Source organism: Elephas maximus, chromosome X (assembly GCF_024166365.1).
Source record: "Elephas maximus indicus isolate mEleMax1 chromosome X, mEleMax1 primary haplotype, whole genome shotgun sequence".
Taxonomy (NCBI): Eukaryota; Metazoa; Chordata; class Mammalia; order Proboscidea; family Elephantidae; genus Elephas; species Elephas maximus.
In genome coordinates this window covers 177797368-177824494 of record NC_064846.1, presented here as the reverse complement: position 1 = coordinate 177824494, position 27127 = coordinate 177797368, and the positions used below count along the sequence as shown (strand labels likewise).

The window sequence follows — 27127 nt, the reverse complement described above, 5'->3', positions numbered from 1 at the left end:
TTCTGTAGATTTTGCCGTAGTAAGGGCCACGCCACCCTCGATTCCCATAGTTATTTCAGGGCCAGTTAACTCAGGGGTTTAATCGTTCATAATGTGCTTGTTTTTCACAAGTCCCGTTTTCTGTGATTATTGCAGGCAAGATTCTCGCCGTGATCGATGACTTTGGTCTGAGGAACAACACCCTAGTGCACTTTACATCGGATCACGGGGGCCATCTGGAGGGGAGAATAGGCCACACCCAGCTTGGAGGCTGGAATGGGATTTTCAAAGGTGAGCAGAGGGGGTTTTTCTTGGGATCCTGTCATCAATAAAGCTCTTTCATGTTCATTATCATTAAACAATAACGGTTGCTGCTGAATCACTTCTGAGTCATGGCGCCCCTGTGTGTGTCAGAGGAGAACTGTGCTCCACAGGGTTTTCAATGGCTGACTTTTCAGAAGGAGGTTGCCAGGACTTTCTTCCGAGGCACTCCCGGGTAGACTTGAACCTCCAACTTTTTGGTTAGCAGCTGAGAGCATTAACTGTTTGCAGCACCCAGGGACTCCATGCTATCATTATAGCCCACGAAAGGAAGAGAGGAATACATGATGAACTAAACACGTTTGCTGCATTTGCTCTTAGTAAAATAAGGTTTAGCACAAGGACTAAGGAAATTAAGTTCAGATCTGCCAATGTTTCTGTGGAAGGCAGCCTTCAAAGAAGGTACTATGCTGAAGAAAAAACCAAACCCAACCAAACCCATTGCTGTTGAGTCGATTCCGACTCATAACAACCCTGTAGGACAGTAGAGCTGCCCCATAGACTTTCCAAGGAGCAGCTGGTGGATTCGAACTACCGACCTTTTGGTTAGCAGTCAAGCTCTTAACCACTGCGCCACCAGGGCTCCCTTCTGTATGTAGTAAGTGGTGAAAAATTGTTTTTCCTTGACGAGCATTTTTGGATGAGCCGTAGTTACAGTCACTTTTCCTCATTTTCAGCCTCCTCCCCTGTCAACCTTGTATTAATTCTTATTCCCACGTAATAAGCTGTCATGTGTCAACAGGAGTCCCTGGGTTAGCAGCCAAGCACTTTAATCTCTGCATCACCAGGACTCCTAAAAAAAAGAAATCCTTGGCTGTCGAGTCAATTCTGAGTCAATGACCCTACAGGACAGACTAGATCTGCCCCATAGGGTTTCCAAGGAGCAGCTGGTGGATCGCAAAATGCTGACCTTTTTGGTTAGCAGCCGTAGCTCGCCCCACAGGTGTTAACCACTGTGCCACCATACTACGGAAACAGAAAACGGAAGAAGGTTGGGAAAAGCTGGTGTAGGGCTGCCTTTTTAATAAAGCGTCCTGGTCTGCCTCTCTAAGAAGGTGACTTTGAGTAAAGGTGTGAAGGAGGCTGGTAATGAACTTGTTTGGTTGTGAAGCAAGGGCATTCTAGATACAGAAATCCATCTTGGAAGAAGCACAGCCAGAATGCTCCTTAGAAGTGAGGATGGTGAGACTTGGTCTCACATACTTTAGACATGTTATCAGGAGGGACCAGTCCCGGAAGAAGGACATCATGCTTGGTAAAGTAGAGGGTCAGTGAAAGAGAGGAATACTCTCTACAAGATGGATTAACACAGGGTGGATGCAACAACGTTTTTTTGGTCTCTGGAGAAAGATGAGGCAGCCTACCTCTCTAAAGATGACATCCTTGGAAACCCTACGGGGCAGTTCCACTCGGTCCTATAGGGTCGCTGTGAGTCAGAATCAACTCGACGGCAGTGCGTTTGGGTTTTTTGGTGGACGTTTCATATCACTGAGATTATACAGTGTTTGTCCTTTGGTGTCTGTCTGGTGTCACTCTTCAAATGTCTTCAAGGCTTGTCTATGTAGTAGCATGTATCAGAACTTTGTTTCTGTTTATGGCTGGATAACAGACTATTGTATGTCTACACCACATTTTTTTTATCCGTTCAACTGTCGATGGACACTTAGGTTGCTACCACCTTTGGGGATTGCAATAATGCTACAGTGAACGTAGCTGTAGAAACCTCTGTTTGAGTTTCTGCTTTCAAGTGTTTGGGTATCCGTTTGGATATTAATTCCATTGACAACACTCTGGCCACCGTAACTATTTTGTCTGGTCACAGTCACTGAACTGAATTCTGTTGTCTTGTAGGTGGTAAAGGTATGGGAGGATGGGAAGGTGGAATCCGTGTCCCGGGAATTTTCCGATGGCCTGCAAAGTTGCCTGCTGGACAATCGATTGAGGAACCTACAAGCTCAATGGATATTTTCCCCACGCTAGCCTCATTGTCCGGAGGAATTCTGCCTCGGGACAGGTGACGTGAAGTCGTATAATCTGTGAATGGGAACTCTTTCTCAACCTTCTTCCTTGTAAGGAGGCTCTAGACAAATGAGACCAACTCAATCCCGACAAATTCCCTGTCACCCCTGGGTGGTTTTCCTGCTCTACATGGCTGTCCTGTGGAACATCATTCAAGTATCAGAGACCGGTTGTACATGACCACGGTCCATCTTCAGACCGGTCCAGCCCAGTTGCTGGGGAGTCGACCCTGCCTCATGGCGACCCCAAGTGTGTCAAAGTAGAACTGTGCTCCACAGGGTTTTCAATGGCTGATTTTTCAGAAGTAAGTTTGCAGCTGAGCATGTTAACTCTTTGCACCACATAGAGCAGTTTCTATTTTATATATCCTCTATCTGTCTACCTACCTACCTATCTACCTACCAGCTGTTGAGTCAATTCCAACTTCTGGTGACCCCAGGTGTGTCCTAATAGAACCGTGCTCCATACGGTTCTCAATGGCCAATTTTTCAGGAGTAAGTTGCCAGGCATTTCTTCCGTGGTGCCTCTGTGTGAATTTGAACTTCCAAACTTTTGATTAGCAGCTGAGCACATTAGCAATTTGCTGACCCAAGGACTCCTCTCTTCTCTTTCGAAGAAAGTTTTTCATGAATTTGAGCTGAATCTTCCATTCCAAGATATAGGTAATAGTGTCAGCACTGGGGTCCAATGCCACAATTCAAAGGCATCAAGTCTTCTCCGGTCTTCTTTATTCATTGTCCAGCTTTCTTATGCATGAGAGGTGATTGAAAAGACCATGGCTTGGGGCAGGTGAGCCTTAGTCCTCGAGGTGACATCTTTGCTTTTCAACACTTGAAAGAGGTCCTTTGCAGCAAATTTGCCCACTGCCATGCCTCATTTGATTTCTTGATTCCTGCTCTATAGGGTCGCAATGAGTTGGAATCGACTCGACGGCACTGGGTTTGGTTTTTTTCGTTTTGCTTCCATGGGTGTTGATTGTGGATCCAAGCAGAATGTAATTGTTGACCAGGATTGCGGGGAGCATACCTCCTACAGCCTGGGGACAACTTCCCTTTGCCTCACCATCTTGTCCTGTGTCCACAGGGTGATTGACGGCCGAGACCTTATGCCCTTGCTGAGCGGTGAGATCCAGCGCTCGGAGCACCAATTTCTGTTCCACTACTGCGGCTCGTACCTCCACGCTGTCAGGTGGCATCCACAAGACAGTGAGTACACGTTCGCCTGCTCCCTGCTGACCCCAGGAGTGGGATTTGTCACTCCAGCCCCATCGGTCTCTTCCTACTTTCCCCATCTGTGGTGGTTAGGGACTCCTGGTGGCACAGTGGTTGAGTTTGACTGCTAACCAAAAGGTCGGCAGTTGGAATCCACCAGGCACTCCTTGGAAACCCTACAGGACAGTTCTATTCTGTCCTATAGGGTTGCTAGGCATCAGAATCCACTCGACGGCAACAAATTATTTCTGGTTTTGGTTGTTGTTAGGTGCTGCCAAGTTGATTTTGACCCATGGAGACCCTATGTGTTATAGAGTAGAACTTCCCCAAAGGGTTTTCTTGGCTGTCATCTTTATTGGCAGGGTCCTGCTGGTGCAATGGTTAAGAACTTGGCTGCTAACTGAAAGGTCGGCAGTTTGAGCCCACTCAGTGGCTCCACAGGAGAAGGACTTAGAGATCCAGCTCCTGTAAAGATTACAGCTTTGGAAACACTCTGGGGCAGTTCTACTCTGTCATGTGAGGTCGAAACAGGTCGTAATTGACTCGACGGCAGCAGGTCATGGGATCTGTACAAGAGCAGCCTGCCAGGGCTTTCTTCTGTGGTGCCACTCACGGGTTCTAACTGCCAACCTTTCGGTTAGCAGCCAAAAAGTTATTGTCAAGAGCTGAGCCGAGCTTGGAGAGGTGAGCTGAGCCAACCAGTGTCCAACCAACATATCTTAAAATAAAGACCAAAGTGAAAGTAATAGTCAAAGTTTTAATCACCTACTGGGATATGTTATGAGTCCGAGTTGACTCAATGGCATCGTTTTGTTTTGTGTCTTTTTTGTCTGGGATAATATAAACAAGAGGCTAACCTCGAGAAGGGTCCCTGGGTAGCATTGTTTGTGCATGGCTGCTAACCATCAGGTTGGGTGTTCAAACCCACCCAGCAGCACCACGAAAGACCTAGTGATCTGCTTCCTTAAGGTTTCAGCCAAGAAAACCCTACGGGGCACAGTTCCACTCTGCACACGTGGGGTCACCATGAGTTGGAGTCGACTCAGCAGCCGCTAACAACAAGCACCACCACCTCGAGAAAGCGCCCCTTGGCCTATTGTCTTAGTCATCTAGCTCTGCTGTAACAGAAATACCACAGAGCGATCGCTTTGACAAACAGCAACTTATTTCCTCACAGTTTGGGAGACCAGACGTCGGAATTCAGGGCACTGGCTCTAGGGAAGCTCTCTGTCGGCTCTGGGGGAAAGTCGTTTCTTTTCAGCTTCCGTTCGGTCTGTTCCTTGGTGATCTCCACGTGGCGCCTGTCTTCTGCATCTGAGTTTGCTTCTTCTGTACTGAATCTGCTCTTTTTATATTTCAAAGGTGATTGGTTTTAGACACACCCCAGAAGGACATGGCCTCTTTCACACAATAAAGAAAACCCCATTTGCAAATGGGATTACATCCACAGATATAGAGAACCAAAAACAAACCCACTGCCCTAGAGTCCATTCCAACTCACAGTGACCCTATAGGACAGAGTAGAACTGCCCCATAGGGCTTCCAAGGCTGTCATCTTTGTGGAAGCAGACTGCCATATCTTTCTCCCACGGGATTGCTGGTGGGTTTGAACCACTGACCTTTCAGTTAGCAGCCGAGTGTTTTAACCACTGCACCACCAGGGCTCCTCCACAGGTATAGGGTTCAGGATTCACAGGGATAGGAGTTAGGATTTAGAACACGTATTTTGGGGGAACAGAATTCAATCCACAGCACTCCTGTTCCATCCTTCTCCATGGAGAAGTACCGGGTGAGGCAGGTGGGTTATGGAAGATGTTGGGAGACCCAAAATATGGCTCCTGCTGTTTTATGGACTTGGGGACCAGAGGGGTGAAGGAGAAGGGCTAGGAGTGGACAGGTACTGACTGTTCAGAGTGGAGAAAGGTGTCTTCGGGGATCTCCCCCTCCCTCTAGTGGGAGGTCTTGGGTGAGAGGCCTAGGGTGGCCTTGGCTGACGACTCCCAATAAAGAGACCTCTGATGGAGGTGCTTGTGTCTTAGTCATCTAGTGCTGCTATAACAGAAATACCACACGTGGACAGCTTTAACAAAGAGAAATTTATTCTCTCACAGCCTAGGAGGCTAGACATCCAAATTCAGGGTGCCAGCCCCACAGGAAGGCTTTCTCTCTCTGTCAGCTCAGGGCAAAGGTCCTTGTCATCAATCTTCCCCTGGTCTAAGAGCTTCTCAGCACAGGGACCCTGGGTCCAAAGGGTGCACTCTGCTCCTGGCTCTTCTTTCTTGGTGGTGGGAGGTCCCCCTGTCTTTCTGCTCGCTTCTCTTTTCTATGTCCCAAAAGAGACTGACTCAAAATACAGCCTAATCCTTTAGATTGAGTCTTGCCTCATTAACGTAACTGCCTCTAATCCTGCCTCATTAATGTGAAAGAGGTAGGATTTACAACACACAGGAAAATCACATCAGTTGACAAAATGGTGGACAATCACACCATACTGGGAATCATGGCCTAGCCAAGTTGATACACGTTTTGGGGGGACACAATTCAGTCTGTAACAGCTAGGAAGACGGCTATGCACAAAAGCATGGCTGGTTGGGATGGCCTGAGTCCTTGATTGTACCGTAGTTTTATGTAAATAATACATTGGTTTTACGTGTTTTTTTTTTTTTGCCAGCCAAGACACCCCATTCACACATTAGATTCATACTGTGTGCATTATATGTGTGGGCGAGTTATATATGTGGGCACGTTATTCGCAAAAAAAAAAAAAAAACATGGTAGCTGCCTTCAGAACCTGCAGTGCAAGGGCTGTGCACCAAGGCTAGGTGGGGCGGGCAGCTTCCCCCTGAGGTCTGCCTCGTAAAAGCAAATAAAAACCAAGCCTGTTGCTGTCCAGTCGTATCCAACTCACAGTGACCCCCATGGGTTACAGAGTAGAGCTGTGTTCCGTGGGGTTTTCTTGGCTGTGATCTTTACAGAAGCAGATTGCCCGGCCTTTCTTCCACAGCACCTCTGGATGGGTTTAACCCCCCCAACCTTTAGGTTAGTCATCGAGTGCTTTGCCATTTGTGCCATCTGGGTACCTTTGGCCAGGTAAAGCGTTTGTCATTGCCTTTGGTCAGGGCTGAAAAAGCACACCTAGGTTTTTGGTTATGAGTTGGACTTATCAGCAGTGATTGGAAATACCCCCTTGGAAAGTTTCCTGAGCACTGCTGTCCTTAGAAAGGCCAGGAAACGCCTTTAAGAAGTATCCATTCCGAGAAATAAAATTCTTGACTCTTGCACAAGTGTGTAAATTCAGACAAGTGGATTCTGATGTCCTAGTCTGGAGTCCTGGGTGGTGCCAAGAGGAATGCTTTTGGCTGCTAACCAAAAGGTTGGAGGTTCGAGTCCACCCAAATACACCTCAGAAGGAAGGCCTGGTGATCAACGTCTGTACAAGGTGACAATCAGGAAAACCTGTGGAGCACAGTCCCACTCTGTAACACATGGGGGTGCCATAAGCCAGAACTGACTTAACGGCAACTGAGCTGTTTATTTTAGTGTGTCTCTGGAGTCCCTAAAAAAAGAAAAAGAAGAAAAAACCACTGCGGTAGAGTCGATTCCAATTCATAGCCACCCTATAGGATAGAGTAGAACTTCCCCATGGGGTTTCTAAGGAGTGGCTGGTGGATTTGAACTGCCGACCTTTTGGTTAGCAGACGAGCTCTTAACTCCTGTGCCAGCACTGCACTCCCTGAGAGGTACAAATGGTTAACATGCTCGACTGCTAACTGAAAGGTTGCATGTTCAAGTCTACCTGGAAGTGCCTTGGAAGAAAGGCCTGGTGATCTACTTTGGAAAATTCAGCCCTAAAAACCCCGTGGGCAGCCCAGTTCTACAGGGACACACATGGGAGTGCTGTGACTCAGAGTCGGCTAGACGGCAGCTGGTTTAATAAGGCTCTAGAGATAGAATAATATTTAGCACGAACCTGGGTGCGAAGCAAAAGACGCTCAAGAAGATGGGAGTGAAAGAGGGAAGTGGGCAGCTGTGTTGCATGTGTCTGAGGGTCCTGCTCTTCTCCAGGTGAGGCCGTTTGGAAGGCTCATTACGTGACCCCGATATTCCAGCCGCCGGGAGCTCAAGCCTGCTATGCCACCAAGTACTGCCAATGCTCGGGGGAGAACGTCACCCACCACAACCCCCCTCTGCTCTTTGATCTCTCCCGGGACCCATCTGAGTCCACTCCACTCTCCAGGGACACAGAACCCCTGTACGACCTGGTGATTGAGAAGGTGGCCGCCGCCCTGAGGGAACACCTGAAATCGGTGATTCCCGTCCAGGAGCAGCTGTCAGAAATAAACCGGGACAGGGTGTGGCTGAGGCCCTGCTGTGGGGTGTTCCCGTTTTGCCTGTGTGACAAAGAGGGGAAACGCTTGGCTGGGGAGTTGTAAAGAGAAAAGATGTTGGAGACCAGACGGTCTGAGTCCGCCTCACTTGGCCGTTTCATACTGGCCAAGAGTGCAATTGAGAGCCAATGCATTCCTCTCCAATTCCAGGTTATTAAATGTCCACTTGTCTTAATGCTTTCTGTTTACCTTTTGGATTCCTGGTGAAAACTGTTTATTTAATTTCCAGATTTAAAATTTTTTTTTTAATGACTTTGAGTGGTAGGAAGCAAGCGTCTATAGCCCTTTGTCCCATCTGGTCTGTTTCTCTACAAAAAAGCAAACCCGTTGTAGTCATGTTGACTCCCTGACTCTTAGCGACCCTAGAGGACAAAGTAGAACTGCCCCACATGGTTTCCAAGGCTGCAGTCTTCACGGAAGCAGACTGCCACATTTTTCTCCCTCAGAGCAGATGGTGGGTTCAAACTGCCAACATTTTGGTTAACAGTGAGTACTTATCTACTGCGCCACCAGTCTCCTTTTGCTTTTCAATGCAAACTCAAAATGTAAGGGCTTATATGTATCAAGGATCCCTGGTGGGGCAGCTGTTCAGAGCTTATCTGCTAACCAAAAGTTCGGAAGTTTGAATCTACCAGCTGCTCCTTGGAATCTCTATGGGGCAGGTCTACTCTGTCTTTCAGGGTGGTTATGAGTCGGAATTGACTCCATGGCAATGCACTTGGTTTTTGTTTTTGTGTGTATTGAGCAGTTGCTGAGTGGTGCACATGGAAAACTTGCTGGTCTGCTACCCGGAAGGCTGGAGGTTCAAGCCATGTGGCTTTGGGGAAAGTTTCTTAACCTATCTGCCTTAGTCATCTAGGGCTGCTTTAACAGAAATACCACAAGTGGACGGCTTTGACAAAGAGAAGTTTATTTTTTCACGGTAAAGTAGGCTAAAAGTCCAAATTTAGGGTGTCAGCTCCAGGGAAAGGTTTTCTTTCTCTGTGGGCTCCTTGTCATCAATCTTCCCCTGGTCTAGGAGCTTCTCAGGTACTGGGACTCTAGGTCCAAAGGACGTGCTCTGCTCCTGGCACTGCTTTCTTGGTGGTATGAGGTCCCCCTTCTCTCTGCTTGCTTCTCTCTTTTGTGTCTCAAGAGATTGCCTCAAGACACAACCCAACCTTGTAGATTGAGTCCTGCCTCACTAACACAACTGCCGCCCATCCTCCCTCATTAACATCATAGAGGCAGGATTTACAACATACAGGAACATCACACAGTACCAGGAATCGTGGCCCAGCCCAATTGATACACACATTTTTGGGGGGACATAATCCAATCCGTGACACTATCCAAGCTTCAGTTGTCATATTTACAGAATGCAAACACTAGCAGTACCTCTATCATAGGATTTTTGCAAAGATTGGTGGGGTAATATCTATAAAAGACGCAGTACACAGCCCACAGGTGGTGGTGCTTTTCGTTAGTTGCTGTCCAGTCGGCTCCAACTCATGGCGACTTTACATGTAAACAGCAGACACATCGCCCGGTCCTGCGCCACCCTCACTGTCGCTGGTGTGTTTGAGTCCATGGTTGCAGCCACTGTGTCAGTCCATCTCGTGGACGGTCTCCCTCATTTTCGCTGATCTCCACTTTACGAAACATGATGTCCTTTTCTACAGATTGGTCTTTCCTGATGACGTGTCCAAAGTCAGCAAGACGAAGTCTTGCCATCCTTGCTTCTAAGGAGCATTCCGGTTTTATTTCATTTAGAATTGATTTACTCATTCTTCAGGCAGTAGTGCTTGCTTGGATATTAGCTATTTTGAAGCCAGGGAGCCCTGGTGGTACAGTGGTTAAGGACTCAGCTATTAGCCTAAAGGCCAGCTATTTGAAGCCACCAGAGACTATGCGGGAGAAAGGCCTGGTGACCTGCTTTCATAAAGACTACAGCCTAGGAAACCCCATGAGGCAGTTCTACTTTGAATAATTAATTAACCATGTCCCCCAATGACATACATTTTATAGTGCTCTCTCCATATATGCTTACTCAAAAAAATAACAATCTTTATCCTCTTCCCTTCCCCAATATCTCTTAATCCAATCCTTAAGGAGTGATGGCTGATTTAAATATCTCGATGAATTTAACCATTAGGGGGCAGACAAATACAGTGCATAGCTAGCTTCACGTGCCTAAAAAAGCATACATTTATTTTATGTTTTAAAATAAAGGAAGCATGAGCTTAAATAAGAATTCTTGAAGGAGGAGTTTGCAAAGAACAGATACCCTTTTCAACCTATAGCCTCTGACTGGATCCAGAAATTCAGCCTTGTCCACCTGGCACATCTCAGTGGTCGTTGCTTAACAGGGACCCCTCAAAGTTAGAATAACTTTGGAGGAATGGGGTGTATTTTTTTAAATGTTCTGATCAGAATAACAGGAAACAGAGAAGCTGAGAGAGAGAAAGACCTACATACGGTGTGATTCCAACTATAGAACATTCTGGAAAAGGCAAGATTATGGAGTGAAAATATCAGTGGTTTTAGGAGTTTAGGGGGAGGAAGGAGGGGTGACCAGGCAGAGCACAGGGCATTTTTAACCCCTTCATCACCCAATTATTTTCTGCTTTGAATTTTTTGTTGATACTGTGTGTTTTCATTAATGGAAGCATGCTGATTCATTGAGTGAGTGTGTCTCAATTTTTGGTAGGTAGCATGGATTTTTTTTTTTTCTTGCCTCCTTTCCACAAGCTTACCCCAGTATTTAGTGGTACATAGGAAGAAGTATCATTGATTATATTGCAGGTGCCCATGGGTACATACGCATAATAAATAAAAATTTTCAAAATTTCTGTTTTCCTACCCAAAAATTCAGATACCTCATACCATACCACCTAAAAACAGTAATTTGTGACACTCATCTGTTTCTTCAGTTTCAGAGAGTCATAAAGGCCCCTGCCCTGCGACAGCGCCCGCTGCCAAGTGGTACCAAAAAAAAAACCCAGTGCTGTCGAGTGGATTCCGACTCAAAGCGACCCTACAGGACAGAGTAGAACCGCCCCATAGAGTTTCCAAGGAGCGCCTGGCGGATTCGAACTGCCAGCCTTTTGGTTAACAGCTGTAGCACTTAACCACTACCCCACCAGGGTTTCCGTCAAGTGGTACAGCTTCCCAATAAACCCTCAGAGACAGGGAAAGTACTTAACCCCTAGAGGTATCCGTGAGCAAGAAAGGGTAGTGAAACCACTCTTTACGGTGCTGTAATGATGGACTCAGAAGATTATACATATGTCAGAACGTATGGGACTGTACAACATAGAAACCCATAACCCATTGCCATCGAGTCGATTCTGACTCATAGCGACCCTATAGGACAGAGTAGAAGTGCCCTGCAGAGTTTCCAAAGAGCAGCTGAGGGATTTGAACTGCCACCCTTATTGTTAGTAGCCAAGCGCTTAACCGCAGCGCCACCACAGCTCCAATGTAAACTGTGGACTTTAGTTAATAACAAGGTATCAGTGACTCGGCTCATCAGTTGTTACAAATGGACCACAGGAATGCAAGATGTTAATAATACGAAAGAGAGTCCCTGCTGGTGCAGTGGTTATGCGCTCAGCTGCTAACCAAAAAGTTGGAGGTTTAAGTCCACCCAGGAGCAGTTTGGAAGAAAGTCCTGGCCACCTGCTTCCAAAAAATCAGCCATTTAAAACTCTATGGAGCACAGTCCTCCTCTGACACACATGGAGGTGCCGTGGGTCACAATCATTTCTATAGCAATGGTTTTGGCTTGGTCACCATCAAACAAACATGAGTCAGGGTGGAGCTGTCACAAAAAATAATGAGTGATAAATACTGCATAGTTTCCAGACAGTACTGAGGGAGAAATCGGAGCGGACTTTCTTAGCAATGCTCCAAATAGCAGCTGAGGATGACACAGGGTGTCGAAGTTTTGGGGAAGCACCCAGCCTGAGTGGGTCACCTGGATCCCTGATGGTAGAGGACATTATGGTTTTCCTGGGGCTGTCATATCGAAATACCATGAACCAGGGGCTTTATAAGAATAGAAATTTATTGTTTCTCAGTTCTGGAGGCTGGGAGTCTGAGACCAGGATGGCGGCCGTGTTGATTCCTTCTGAGGCTCTGAGGGAGACTATTCCTGCCTGTCTCCTGGTTTCTGGTGGCCCCAGGTGTGCCTTGGCTTATAGACACAGCTTTGCATGGCGTGTTTCCTCTGTCTCTCTGTGTCTCTTTTATAAGACACCACTTAGAGGCGGGAGCCCTGCTGGCGCAGTGGTTAAGATCTCAGCTGCTAAGCAAAAGGTCGGCAATTTGAATGCACCAGCTGCTCCTTGGAAACCCTATGGGGCAGCTCTACTCTGTCTTATAGGGTTGCTATGAGTTGGAATGGACTCTACAGCAATGGGTATTTAAATGGGATTAGGGCCCACCCTACTCCAGTATGACCTCATGTTAACTGATAACATCCGAAAAGACCCTGTTTCCAAACACGCCCCTATGTATGCGCAGGGCCGGGACCACTACTGAGGCTCTAGGGGACAATCCTTCCTTGTCTGTCCCAGCTTCTGGTGACCCCAGACCTTCCTGGGCTTCTGGCTGCACCACCCCAGTCTGTGCTCCGTCTTCACGTGGCTGTCTCCCTCTGTGTCTCTGTGTCTCCTCGTTTATAAGGACGCCGCATATAGGATTAGGACCTAGCGTACTTGGGGTGCAGTGGTTAAGAGCTCAGCTGCTAACCAAACAGGGAGTTGGAATCCACCAGCCACTCCTTGAAAACCCCATGGTGCAGTTCTACCCTGTCCTATAGGGTTGCTATGAGTTGGAATAGACTCCATGGCAAGGGGTGGTTTGTTGTACTTCAGTATGACCTGAGGTAAACTTAACTGAAAACATCTGCAAAGACCCTATTTCCAAACAAGCTCTCCTTCACAGGTATAAGGGGTTAGGACTTCAACACGTCTTTTGCGGGGGGACACAACTCAACCCCAAACGCTGGGCCAAGGGAAGTCGCCCATCCACCCCTGGGCGATGGAACTGGTAATCAGCACCAGGCTGCTGAGAAACGGGTGGTTTGGATTCTGACTCAGAATTGTGTCATCTCCCCGAGTATGTCCTACGGAAATTCCCGGCGCAGTTAGACAACGTGCAGATGACCTCTCTGCAAGAAAAATGCCAACTAGTCACAGTATCGCCCTTGCCCATAACCTTACTTAAAACAGTAAAGGAAGCCATGACCCTTTTTGGTTAAACCTTTATCAGTGATGGCTGATCTTAACTTCAACCAAGATAGGTCCCTGCTAAAAGAATGTTTTAAAAATTCAGACCCAAGGAACGTTGTTGTTCGGTGCCGTCAAGTTAATTCCGACTCACAGCAATGCTGTGCGTCAGAGCAGAACTGCCCCGTAGGGTTTTCTAGGCTGTCATCTTTACAGCAGCAGATAGCCAGGTCTTTCTCCTGTGCAGCTGCCGGTTGGGTTCAAACTGCCAACCATTGGATTAGGAGCCGGGCACTTAACTGTTGCAACACCAGGGCTCCTTGCCCAAGAAATAAGGACGCTTAAGAGCAAACCTTTGCAGGCACAAACAGCTCGTGCTCTGCGTCTGAGTCATAATGGCAGAAACAAGTTCAATTCTTGTTCTCACTCTTTTGGGGTCACGGCTGGCTACAGAATTTGGTGGGTAGGGGCTGGGGGCCAGCACAAATAGAAAACATGGGACCCCTTTAAGAATTTCAAGGTAGTGGTAGCAGAGCATGGAACCAAATGCAGGCCTTTCTGAGCACAGAACCCTGTGATAACGCACAGATGGAACACCCAGGAAGCTGGCCCTGGTTGTGGGGGATATTCCCATGGATCTCTTCTTGAAGACCACCTGCCTGTCTGTCCATGTGTGGTATTGTGGTGGCTCGTGTGTTGCTATGATGCTGGAAGGTGTGTCACCGGTATTCAAATACCAGCAGGGTCACCCATGGCGGACAGCTGCCAGTGGAGCTTCCAGACTAAGACTAGGAAGAAAGGCCTGGCGATCTTTCAAAAACTAGCCAAGGAAAAACCTATGGGTCACCACAGAACAGTGCCCGACTCCCTTGTTTTGAACACATCATCAGGAGGGATCAATCGCTGCAGGAGGACATCACGTTGGATGAAGAAGAGGGCCACTGAGGACGTGGGAGACCCTCAGTTGGATGGATCGGTGCAATAGCAGCAACGATGGACTCGAACATGCTTTCAGTCGTGAGGATGATGCAGGACGAGGGAACACTTTGTCCTGTTGTCCCTGAGGTCACCATGAGCTGGAGTCAACTCAACGACAGCTATCAGTCATCACGAACCCTACAGAGTGCAGTTCTACTCTGATACACATGGGAGTGCCATGGCTGGGCGTCGACTGGACGGCAATGAGAATGGGATTCATCTCCTAGGGCGTGTGTAACAAACTAGGAGCCCTAGTGGCGTGGTGGTTAAGCGCTCGGCTGCTAACTGAAAAGTGGGCTGTTCAAATTCACCAGCCGCTCCACCGGAGAAAGCTGTGGCAGTCTGCTTCCGCAGAGATGACAGCCTTGGAAACCTTATGAGGCAGTTCTACTCTATGACACATAGGGTCGCTATAAGTCATAGCTGACTTGATAGCCAAGGGTATATGTATAGACAGATTGATATATAGATAAGTGGATGGATGATAGAGAGATAGGTCATAAATTACAGCCTTAGAAGCTCTATGGGGCAGTTTTACCCTGTCCTACAGGGTCGCTGAGCCGGAATCAACTCGACAGAAGTGGGTTCTGGTTTTTTTTTTTTTTTTGGTGTAGCAAAGTACCACAAAGTGAGAGGCTTTGAGCAACAGGAATTTATTACCTCACAGTTATGGAAACTAGAAGTCTAATCTCCCTCCAGAGTCTCTAAGGGGAGAATTTTCCCTTGTCTGTTCCAGCTGCTAGTGGCCCCAGACCTTCCTCCCCCGTACGTGAATCTTCACACGGTGGTCTCCCCTCTTTTATAAAGACACCACTCAGGTGGGGTTAGGACCCACCCTGCCTCAGGATGGCCTCATGTTAACTTAACTCATAACATCTGCAAAGACCCCATTTCCAAACAGAGCCATGTTTATATCTCTGAGAACGAGATAGTTGAATGAAGATCTGACAATGAGAATGATAATGAAAAAGGTAAGGATGGTGAGACTGCATCTCACATACTTTGGACATGTTAACAGAGGGGAACAGTCCCTGGAGAAGGACATCAGTCTTGGTAAGGTAGCGGGTCAGTGAAAAAGAGGGAGACCCTCAACGAGACGGGTTGACACAGTGGCTGCAACAGTGGGCTCAAGCATAACAATGATTGTAAGGATGGCACAGGACCGGGCAGGGTTTCGTTCTGTTGTGCATAGGGTTGCTACGGGTTGGAACTGACTTGACGGCACCTAACAACAGCAACACTAGGGAGTGGTCATTTGGAGGGGTGTCTATCTTCCAGGCAGAGCTTGGCAATGGCTATGGAGCAGAAATGGGCACAGCAGCCAAGAAGAGCTGCCCAGCGTTACTGGAACTCTCAGAATGAGGAAAACTTAGGATACAGAGAACACTCATGGCTTGTTGCCTTGAGGAGGAGTTTGATCTTTATCCCAGGGACAGAGGGAAACCATGGGTAGGATTTACACAGAATTCACAATGATCCGATTTAAGATTTCACAACTCCCATTGGCAGGCAACGGTTTGGGGCTAAAGAAGGACAGGACTGGAAATTGGGGACTTACCAGTTGGGAGGGTTTTGTACTCATCAAGGCAAGAGATGGTGACGTTTTGGCCACTGTTGGCATCAGAGTCTGAAGAAGTAGGCTGGGTCTTGAGATACCTAGGGGATTAAAGCAGCAAGGTGGGGCCCTGGTGATGTAGTGGTTTAAGCACTTGGCTGCTAACTGTAGGTTGTTGGTTCAAACCCACCCAGTGGTTCCTTGGAAGAGAGACCAGACGATGCCCTTCCATAAAGATTACCCGTTGCTATCAAGCCAATTCCAGTGCATAGTGACCACGTAGGACAGAGTAGAACCACCCCAGAGTGTAGGACAGAGTAGAACCGCCCTGAGTGTAGGACAGAGTAGAACCGCCCCAGAGTGTAGGACAGAGTAGAACCGCCCCAGAGTGTAGGACAGAGTAGAACCGCCCCATAGTGTTTCCAGGGAGTGGCTGGTGGATTGATTAGAAGTATCGAACTTTTGATTAGCAGCTGAGCTCTTAACCACTGTGCCACCAGGGCTCCCTATAAAGATCACAGCCTAGAAAACTCTATGGGACAGTTCTCCTCTGTAACACGTGGGGCCACTATGAGTAGGAATCAACAGCACACGATAACAAAGCAGCAAACCCACCCCACGCACAACGAATGGGATGAAATGCAGCCTGGTCGCGATCAGTTTGGGATCAGACCGTTGGAATCCACAGAGTTTTCATTGGCTGACTTTCAGAAGTCAATCTCCAGGCCTTTCTTCCTAGTCTGTCTTGGTCTACAAGCTCCTCTGAAACCCGTTCAGCATCACGGCAACACGCAAGTCTCCGCTGACAGACAGGTGGTGGGTGCACGTGAGGTGCATTGGCTGGGAATTGAACCCAGGTCTCCCGCATGGGAGGTAAGAATTCTGCCACTGAGCTACCATGGCCCTCAGGTATATATCAGAAATATATTCATATATAGCTTATTTATTTATATGTATATATAAACCCTGGTAGCATATTGGTTAAGAGCTACAGCTGCTAACCTAAAAGGTCAGCCATTTGAATCCACCAGGTGCTCCTTGGAAACCCTGTAGGACGGTTCTACTTGTCCTGTAGGGTCACTATGAGTCAGAATCGACTCGACGGTGGTGGGTACATATATGTAACTTATATTTATATATATATAAACCAAAAACCTGTTGCCGTTGAGTCGATTCTGACTCACCACGACCCTATAGGACAGAGTAGGACCGTCCCATAGGGTTTCCAAGGAGCGACTCGTGGATTCAAACTGCCGACCTTTCGGTTAACAACCATAGCTCCTAACCACTGCACCACCTGGGCTCCAGATATTTATTTCAGGCTCCATAAATGTTCTGTTTCTTGGTTTGGGTGATGGTTACAAAGAGGTGTTGTTGTTGCTGCCATCGCGTCAGCTCTGACTCATGATGACCCCATACACGACAGAGTCAAATCATGATTCATAGGGTTTTCACTGGCTGATTTTCAGAAGATCGCCAGGCCTTTCTTCTGAGTCTCTCTCAGTCTGGGAGCTCCGCCGAAACCTGTTCAGCATCACAGCAACATACAAGCCTCCGCTGACAGACGGATGGTAGCTGTGCCTGACGTACATGGGCTGGGAATCAAACTTGGGTCTCCGGCACGGGAGGTGAGAATTCTACCAGTGAACCACCACTGCCCCAAAGCGACAAAGACAGGAAAGTTAAATGATACCCACCTCCCCTATGAGGCTATGCCAACATCACCGTAACGGGCTTGCTGAGGACCGACTTTGAGAAAGAAGCAGTACTGTTTTCAGGGGTGATCTTTCAGTTTTTGCTTGTTTGTTAATGGGGAGTGATGGAGCCACATCAGCCTGGGCTATAATGACATCATGCTTGGTAGAGGGTCACAGAAAAAGAGGAAGACCCTCAACGAGGTAGATTGACACAGTGGCTGCAACAATGGGCTCAAGTGCAACAAGGATTGTGAGAATGGCACAGGACTGGGCGGTGTTTCATTCTGTTGTACATAGTGTCGCTATGAGTCGGAACTGCCTCGACAGCACCTAACAACAATAACAACAACAACGACAATCTACCTGCCTATCTATCTACCTACTACTATCTACTACCCACTCAACGGCACCTAACAACAAAAACGGTAACAGCGAACGGCCAGTCCTCCCCTTGGAATCACGGGGGCGGAAGAGGGGGTTATGGGCTGCCGCGTGGCCACGGTCTGACCTGATGAAGGTTGTGGTCACCCCATGAATTTTAGAGCAGTAATTTCCCATCTGGACTTTGTCCCTTCTCTGTAAATTTCTTTAGAGTGCTCCGGACAGCGTTTGTAACTTGGACATGTTGTTAGCACAATTTGGACCGCGTTTCTCCTTTGAATATTCAGTCAGGGGGCTGTATCGTTTTCGGTAACACAGGGCTAGCTGGGCTCAGAGGGGTGGTGAGCCTCGGTGCTGGCTGTGTCAGAAACTTGCTTCATACCTCGGGGAGACTCTACCTACGGAAGCAGACAGCTGGAAGTATGCTCGGGCAGGTCTGTGCTGATCCCAGCGCTTGTAGCCCTGGGTGAAAGCTACCACCTGGTTTCTCCGCGGCCCTTTTCCCCTTTATAATGAGTCAGGTTTTACTTTCAGCTCGGCCTTGAACTTGTGTGGAGGTGGAAACAAATTTCAATGAGCTCTTTGTTAGGAGCCCTGGTGGTGTGATGGTTAAGCACTCGGTTAGCCGTTTGACCCCACCCAGTGGCTCCAAGGGAGAAAGGCCTGGCAGTCTGCTTCCGTAAAGATCACAGCCTAGGAAACCCTATGGGGCAGTTCTACTCTGTCACATGGGGTCACCCTGAGTCGGGATCGACTTGACAGAACCCAACAACAACAACGTGCTCTTTGTAATGACCCTTCCATGAAACCAACTAGTAGGTTATTCATGTTAGCCACGTTCCCCCTTGTTTTGGATTGAATTGTGTCCCCAAATAATGTATGTCAATTTGGCTAGGCCATGATTCCCAGTATTGTGTGGTTGTCCTCCATTTTGTGATCTGATGTAATTTTCCTACTTTTTGTAAATCCTAATCTCTGCCTGTGGTTAACGAGGCAGGATTAGGTTATGTGAAAGAGGATTAGGGTGGGATGTAACACGCTTACTCAGGTCACAGCCCTGATCCAATGTAAGAGGAGTGTCCCTGGGGTGTGGCCTGCATCACCTTTTATCTTATAAGAAATAAAAGGGGAAAGAAGCTAGCAGAGAGAAAGGGACCTCCTACCGCCAAGAAAGAAGAGCCAGAAGCAGAGGGTGCCCTTTGGACCTGGGGTCCCTGTGCTGAGAAGCACCTGGGCCAAGGGAAGACTGATGACAAGGACCTTCCCCCAGACCTGACAGACACGGAAAGCCTTCCCCTGGAGCTGGTGCTGTGAACTTGGACTCGTAGCCTCCTAGACTGTGAGAGAATAAATTTCTGTTTGTTAAAGCCATCCAACTTGTGCTATTTCTGTTATAGCAGCACGAGATAACTGAGACACCCCCTTTCAGCCTTCTTCCTTCCCAGTCACCTTCACTACTCCCTTTTAATATTTTATTTCCTCTCGAGTCTCTCTACCAAATGCTGCTTGAAAATAGACATCCAGACTTGATAAATATTGAATAAAATTCTAATGAAACCTGAGGTTCAAATCCTGGCCAATACACCTCATGTGCACCCAGCACCCCTCTGCCAGTGGAGGCTTGTGTGTTGCTAGGATGCTGAACAGGTTTCAGAGGACTTCCCAGATTAAGACAGACTAGGAAGAAAGGCCTGGTGAACAAGTTTCACAAATCAGCCAATGAAAACCCTATGGATCACCACGGAACGTTATTTGATACAGTGTTTGGAAGACGAGCCCCTAGGTTGGAAGGCACTCAAAATACACAGTGGCCGCAACAATGGGCTTGAGCAGACCAAGGGTTATGAAGATGACGCGGGACAGAGTGGTGTATCGTACTGTCGTGAATGGGGTCGCCAGGAGATGGAGCCGATTCAGCTGCGGCTAGGAACATCAACTCCTAAACTGTATTCAAGTTATGTTGTGAACCTCACTGTCTTAGTCACCTAGTGCAGCTATAACAGAAATACCACAAGTGGATGACTTTAACAAAGATAAATTTATTATCTCACAGTCTAGAAGGCTACAAGTCCAAATTCAGGGCGTCAGCTCCAGGCGAGGCTTTATCTCTGTCGGTTCTGGTGGAAGGTCCTCGTCGGCAATCTTCCCTGGTTAAGGAGCATCTCAGCACAGGGACCCCGAGTCCAAAGGATGCACTCTGCTCCTGGTGCTCCTTTCTTGGTGGTGTGAGGTCCCCCTGTCTCTCTGTTTGCTTTTCTCTTTTATATCTCAAAAGAGATTGGCTTAAGACACAATCTAATCCTGTCGATTGAGTCCTGCCTCGTCAACATAATTGTCACTAACCCCACCTCATTAATATCATAAAGGTAGGATTTACAACACATAGGAAAATCACATCAGATGACAAAATGGTGGACAATCACACGATACTGGGAATCATGGACTAGACAAACCAATATGTGTGTTTTTGGGGAACACGATTCAATCTATGACACTCACTACCATCATTTTTTTTTTCTGGTACATCTTATTGTTGGTAATATGTACTATATACAATGTTGCAGTGTGTAATTTGTGGATGTTCTCATTCTCAGATGTAATGTTTCCAACCCCCAAAGACATATACAGATGGGATTTATAGAGATACTGATGATAAAAGGCAATAACTATGAAATTAAAAAAAGAGATACTCAACTTACTTCAGAACCGACTTACAACAGAGTTGTCAGAATGGAACCCTGTCTTGTCGTAAGTTGGGGACGACCTGTACTATGAAACAGAGACTTAGCTTGATGCTAGCTGACCTTTTTGGAAGGACAGTATCCTGGAGGCAGACGAAGCTCCTGACCAGCTTCCTCTTCTCCACTCGTGGCTCCTGTCTTAAGTGACCGAGAAAACTGGAGCTGATAAAAAGTTGCAAAGCAGGACTACCTGGAAAGTTTTCATTTTAGATCCCTGTTCTGCAGCCGTTGGAGTAGATCAGGTTTCTAGGAGTCCCTAGTTGGCCAGAGTGGTTAAGTGCTTGGCTACTAACCAAAAGTTTGGCAGTTCCAATCCACCAGCCGCTCCTTGGAAGCCCTGTGGGGCTGTTCTGCTCTGTCCTGTAGGGCCGCTATGAGTCAGAATCGACTCGATGGCAAAGGGTTTGGTTTTCGTTTGTTTGTTTTAGGAGTCCCTGGTCGTGCAAACTGTTAATGCACTTGACTGCAAACTGGAAGCTTCAAAGTTTGAGCCCACCCAGAGGTACCTTGGAAGAAAGGCCTGGCAATCTACTTCTGAAAAACCAGCCGTGGGAAAACCTGTGGACCAGAGTTCTACTCTGACACACATGTGGGTGCCAAGAGTTGGAATCAATTCCATGACAACTGGTTTTAAGGAGTCCCTGGGTGGTGATAGTGGTCAACATGCTCGACTGCTGACAGAAAGGTTGGAGGTTTGAATCCACCCAGAGGCACTTCGGAAGAAAAGCCTGGTGATCTACTTCTGAAAAAACCTCATGGAACACAGTTGTACTCTGACGAGCCCGGGGTCTCTGTGAGTTGGAATTAACGGCCACTGGTTTGTTACATGTCTTTAAGAGTTTGGGAAAAAAAAAAAAAAAGGAGCGATAAAAAACTGTTATTCTTGAAGTACTACTTGGTATCTTAGCTCATGGAAAACTCCCTCAACTTGCGTAGTAAAAAGAGGCTAATTTTTACTTCTAGTGAATATTCACAGTCAGTATAAGGGGATTGCCTGTTAACTGGTTTCATTTGAGACTTGGATAAGTGGGCGGGGGGGCGGGGGACTTAAAAGTCGTTAAAACCTCACCGCTTCCTGCCAGCCCACCAGACACCTTTATGCTTCAAAAACAGCAAAAGAAATACAATTTCCGAGCTAGCCGAATTCCACGCATGCTTCTGCGTCAGTGGAAAAAAGTAGCTGAGTGGAACGGGTGAGGGAAGGGAATAAAAAGTATGTTTCAAGATTCACTTTCATTAAAAACAAAACTGGTCGGTTCAGAGATAAAGTGAATTTTTTTTTTTTTTGGGCCATAGCTCTAATTTTTTTTTGTTTCTTTTTCTTCTTCAGCATCCTTCTACCTCAGATAGTACAAGCTAGAAACATTACTTTCGAAACAGTGGCATAAACTCAGAGCTTACATTCTCTAGCCCTTGAATCATCTGTTATAGAGTTGAAATATTAAGAGAAATTGCTAAATAAAGAATTGGAAAAATTCTGAACAGATGGATATACCATAAACGACAAGGCGTGTCAATGACCCCAACTGAAAGCTTGAGGGAGTCATTATAAAAATTGATGATGAAACTGCGGTTGGATCAAAAAAAAATTTATGGCGAATTTTATTTATATCAGGCAAACATTCGGTTCATCATGGTCCCTGGTTAATGTAGATTCCAGAGCCTGTGACGTTGTGGATGACGTCTAGACCCATTGGTTGTTTCCGCAGGGTGACGTGGAAACGCTTCCACAGTCCACGTGATGTCACAGCTTTGCTGGCTCAGATGCCCAATGGCCCTGTTCTCTTCGGAGGGTAAGGGAGTGAGAGCTCTTGGTGAACGCAGCCAACAGCACGTTCTGTTGAAAATATCTTGGCTACTTGGTTTCCCATCATTGGGTTCATGCGGTAACCTGGAAAAGACATTAAATCTACAGATATGTTGTTGTTGTTAGGTGCTGTCGAGTTGGTTCAAGGCTCATAGTGACCCTACGTACAACAGAACGAAACAGTGCCCGGTCCTGAGCCATGCTCATGGTTGTTGTTATGCTCGAGCCCATTGTTACAGCTACTGTGTCAATCCATCTCATTGAGGGTCTTCCTCTTTTTTCGCTGACCCTGTACTTTACCATGCACGATGTCCTTCTCCAGGGACTGATCCCCTCCGATGGCATGTCCAAAGTAAGTGAGACAATGTACATAGATAGATATAGATCAAAAGATAGCTTTATATAGACACACATATGCTGAGAAGGAACCCAGCTGCTCCACAGGAGAGAGACGTGACAGCCTGCTTCCATAAATATTACTGCCTTGGAAGCCCTATGAAGCAGTTCTAGTCTGCAACATGTAGGGTGTTACCAAGTGTAATCAACTTGATAGCAAAGGGTATGTGTACCAGATAAGTGGATAAGTGGATGGATGGGTGCTAGACAGACAGATAATAAATAGGTGATAGACAAACCAGTTGCTGAGTCAGCTCCAGCTGTTAGAAACTCCGTGTGTACCAGAGTAGAACTTCACCTCATAGGGTTTTCAATGGCTCACTTTTTCAGAAGTGGGTTGCCAGGCTTTTCCTCTGAGGCACCTGTCTTAGTCACCTAGTGCGGCTATAACAGAAATACCACAAGTGGATGGCTTTAACAAAGAAGTTTATTCTCTCACAGTCCAGTAGTCTGGAAGCCCAAATTCAGGACGCCGGCTCCAGGGGAAGGCTTTCTGTCTCTGTCAGCTCTGGAGGAAGGTCCTTCTTATCAATCGTCCCCTGGTCTGGGAGCTTCTCAGCGCAGGGACCCTAGGTCCGAAGGATGCATTCTGCTCCTGGTGCTGCTTTCTTGGTGGTATGAGGTCCCCAAATCTCTGCTTGTTTCCTTTTCCTTCTCTCTCTTGAGAGATAAAAGGTGGTGCAGGCCACACCCCAGGGAAACTCCCTTTACATTGGATCAGGGATGTGACCTGCTAAGGGTGTTACAATCCCACCCTAATCCTCTTTAACATAAAATGACAATCACGAAATAGAGGACAATCACACAATACTGGGAATCGTGGCCTAACCAAGTCAACACACACATTTATGAGGGGACATAATTCAATCTATGACAGCATCTCTGGGTGAATTTGAACCTCCAACCTTTTGGTGAGTGGTCTGGCGCTACCCAGGGACTACAGGTGATAGAAATGTAGATGGGTGACTGGATGGATAGATAGATAAATGATAGATACATCTGTGTATATCTGTCCTTGTAAAGATACATCTACCTGTATCTATCCATCTGTGATAGATAGATGGATAGATACACAGGCATGTCAAACGCCTGGGCAGCAGGGTGGACAGCAGAAGAACTATATTGAAGCTAAATTCTCCCTGAGCCTCTGAAGCAGTACCAGCTGTAGTCCTAGGACTCCAGGGATGTTAGTGTGCTCGTGATTCCCTACATCCCTCACGCTGAGCCCTACGCGTTCCTGCAGTCAGGTGTGTATTTAGCACCAGGAACCACAGTCCCGATGCCACACGCCTGTGCAGTTGTGGACACCACCTTGAACGTGGAGTTTGGGAGCTGCTGAAGGAGCAGGAACGGGGAGTTGGGAAGTGGGGTCACGTGGGGACTCTCCCAGCTGCATTTCTCTTCTGCCCTCCCCACCGGGCTCCCCCACCCCTCCATCTTCTTCCTCCTTTTTTTTTTTTAATAGCTTGGAATATAATACACATACCGTACAATCCAGTCATTTAAAGTGTACAAGCCAATGGCTGTTGGCATATCCACAGAGTTGTGGATAACCATCACCACAATCGATTTCGGAATATTTTCATCATTGCCCCCATAAAAAAAGCCTGCATCCCTTAGCCATCACCCCAACCTCCCATCTCCCCATCCCCCCTAGCCCTGGAACCAGTATTCTGCTTTCTGGCCCCTGTGGCTCTAGTCGACCAATTTCTTGACCATTTGGAGGTGGCATGTAACTGGGAGCGCACAGCAGGTGGTCCTTTGTGTTTGGGCTCTTCCACTCACCATCATGTTTTCAAGGTTCATCCATGTTGTAGCATGTTATCAGGACCCCGTGCCCCTTTTTAAAATTGTGGTAAATATATACATAACAGAACATTTGCCATTGCAACATTTTTTATGGCTCAGAAGAACACTGGGGATAACCAGAGGTGGGTTCTCTCCCTCTTGCCTCTGGCGAGGGATGGCTTGAAGACAACGAGACAGAAAGAGAGGAAGCCAAAGGAGCAGGGCTTGGAGCTGAACTTCAATCTTGGCTCTGCTCCTTAATTGGCTCGCAGTCCAGCCAATCACTCTGCCTCTGAACCTCCAGAGATGCCACGTTGGATAACCGAGATTGTTCTCAACAACGCATCTGAGAGCCAATCGCATTGAAATCAACACATCCGAGTATAGTCAGGCTTGGCTGTACATAGACACCAATTTTGATGAACGATGACTGAGTCATCCATTCAGTTACTTGGAGGAAACCAGTAGCGATTCTCTCAAAAAGTCCTGTGATTGTTTTAAAAATAATGTGATCCCGATTGTTTTAAGCTTTGTTTTCCAAATGGAATGTGTGAAGGCATTGGAAATGGTTCTCTCTTGTGTCTGCTGCAGTTATGTAGACCCTGTCCCACACTGGATGTTCTGCAGTTTGTTGAGTGAATAAATAAATTACCTAAAATTAAGGATGCTAACTCCTCATGTTCCTCTATGTATGGTACAAGACAACATATTTTTAAACTATGCAACAAGCTTCCCATATAATAATAATAATAATAAAAAAAAACTAAACCTGTTGCCACCGAGTTGATTCTGGCTCACAGTGACCCTCCAGGACAGAGTAGAACTGCCCCATAGAGTTTTCAAGGAGCTCCTGGTGGATTCAAACTGCCAAACTTTTGGTTAGCAGCCATAGCATTTAACCGCTACACCACCAGAGTCTCCCTCCCATATAATACATTTTCTAAATTGATAATCAGATTTTATTTTTGAAAGAATTTTTTTTTTGTCAAAATAATGGTTGAATAACCACCAGGTGTCAGACATGTACATTCATGACTTTATTTACTTCTTCTAATATCCTTGTGGAGTTCCTGGCTGGTGCAAACAGCTAACACCCTCAGCTGCTAACTGAGAGGTTGGAGATTCAAGTCCACTTGTGGGAGAGAGAGGGAGAGAGAGCAGCTGAAGGACAAACCAATCTCATACCATGTTCCTGCTCTCCCTGTAGTTTCTCTCTTTATTTCCCTCTTTCTCTTCACTCTCTCCTTTCTCTATCTTTCTTTTATCTATGTATCTGTCTGTCTGCCTGCCTGTCTATCATCTATGTATCTGTCATGTATCATCTATAATTTATTTATGTATCATTTCTTCACCTCTATATCTGTTTAAAAAAAATTTTTTTTATATCTGTTTACATCTATCATCTATGTATTTGTTTATGTATCTATCTATGTACATATCTATCTATCTATCTAACCAATGAGAATTGCCTATGAAGTGTTGCAGACATTTCTATTTCCTTCCAGCTGTGGAGATTTTAGGACGTCACCAGCATGCCTCACCATTGATTCTTTGGTCTGACCTGTCAACCTTGGCCCATGCACCCTGAGCAGCTGATTGCTCCTCTCACCTCTGGGGGATGTAGGGCTGTGTTTACTCAACGGACCCCTGGGGTCTTCTAGGATGGATGGAATCCCAACGACAGGGCCCGCCTGTCAGATGTTCAAAGTTCTCCAAGCGTCTCACAGACTGGGTGGTCCTTCCCTGAGGCCACCTGAGGGGTGGGAAAAAAACAGGGACCCCTGACTCAACCACCAGGGGTTGTGAGCACCCTGGTGGAAGGCCTGAGAATGCTGAGTCAGCAAAGACGGAAGAGTGGGAGCCAGCGCTAGACAGAGCCACAGGATCCCTGCTCCTGTGTATTTGTTCTGAGCTGGGCTGTCTCACGCTGATGGTCTCAAGAAAACAAACAATGGTTTCACTGTGAATGCTGGTGGCCAGACTTCTGAAGCCAGGCAGCAGGCTCCTGGGGGTGGCTGAGGCTGAGGGGGTCCATATTCCTCCCCTGGCTGAAATGACCGTGAACCGCTTTCTCAGGACGGTGTTTTCGTTTTCAGGATCAATGGTTTCAGTCTTGTGGGCAGCGAGGTTGTTTTCTCCAACACATATGGGAGCTGTGTCAGGGCTGTGCGCTTCAGCGGCGTTTTCCAAGTACAAAGAATTTGTTGACCTAAGGAGTTTAGTTTTGTCCAGAATCACCCTTTTCAGGCTTAAGGCAATCGATACACTCCTCCAATGTTTGGAATCACCATTTCAAGGACAAAAACAAAACCCAAACCCATTGCTGAGGAGTTGATTCCGACTCATAGCGACTGTATAGGACAGAGTAGAACTGCCCCATAGGGTTTCCAAGGAGCTGCTGGTGGATTTGAACTGTTGACATTCTGGTTGGTAGCCGAGTCCTTAACCACTGTGCCACCAGGGCTCCATTTCAAGGACAGGCACTTACAAATGGTGAAAAGTTTTCTGTGTGACGTCACTGCAGATACTATATAGTTGACATCAGTATATAATCCATAGTTACCTGTTGGTAAATCAAACCCATCACCGCTGAGTCGAGTCGATGCTGACTCACAGCGACCCTGCAGGACAGAGTAGAGCTGCCCCATGGGGT

The 27127-nt window shown here is 47.0% G+C and overlaps 1 protein-coding gene across 1 annotated transcript in view; it reads left to right on the top strand.

Moving 5' to 3' along the window:
* The window catches only part of ARSF (arylsulfatase F), a 34399-nt gene extending 26436 nt beyond the window's left edge, over positions 1 to 7963 (top strand). The window contains exons 7-10 of the mRNA XM_049871573.1: positions 136 to 270; positions 2152 to 2314; positions 3403 to 3524; positions 7596 to 7963. Coding sequence (XP_049727530.1) covers positions 136 to 270; positions 2152 to 2314; positions 3403 to 3524; positions 7596 to 7963 — 788 coding nt within the window. The remainder of the gene's footprint in view (positions 1 to 135; positions 271 to 2151; positions 2315 to 3402; positions 3525 to 7595) is intronic.
* Positions 7964 to 27127: the final 19164 nt, after the last annotated feature.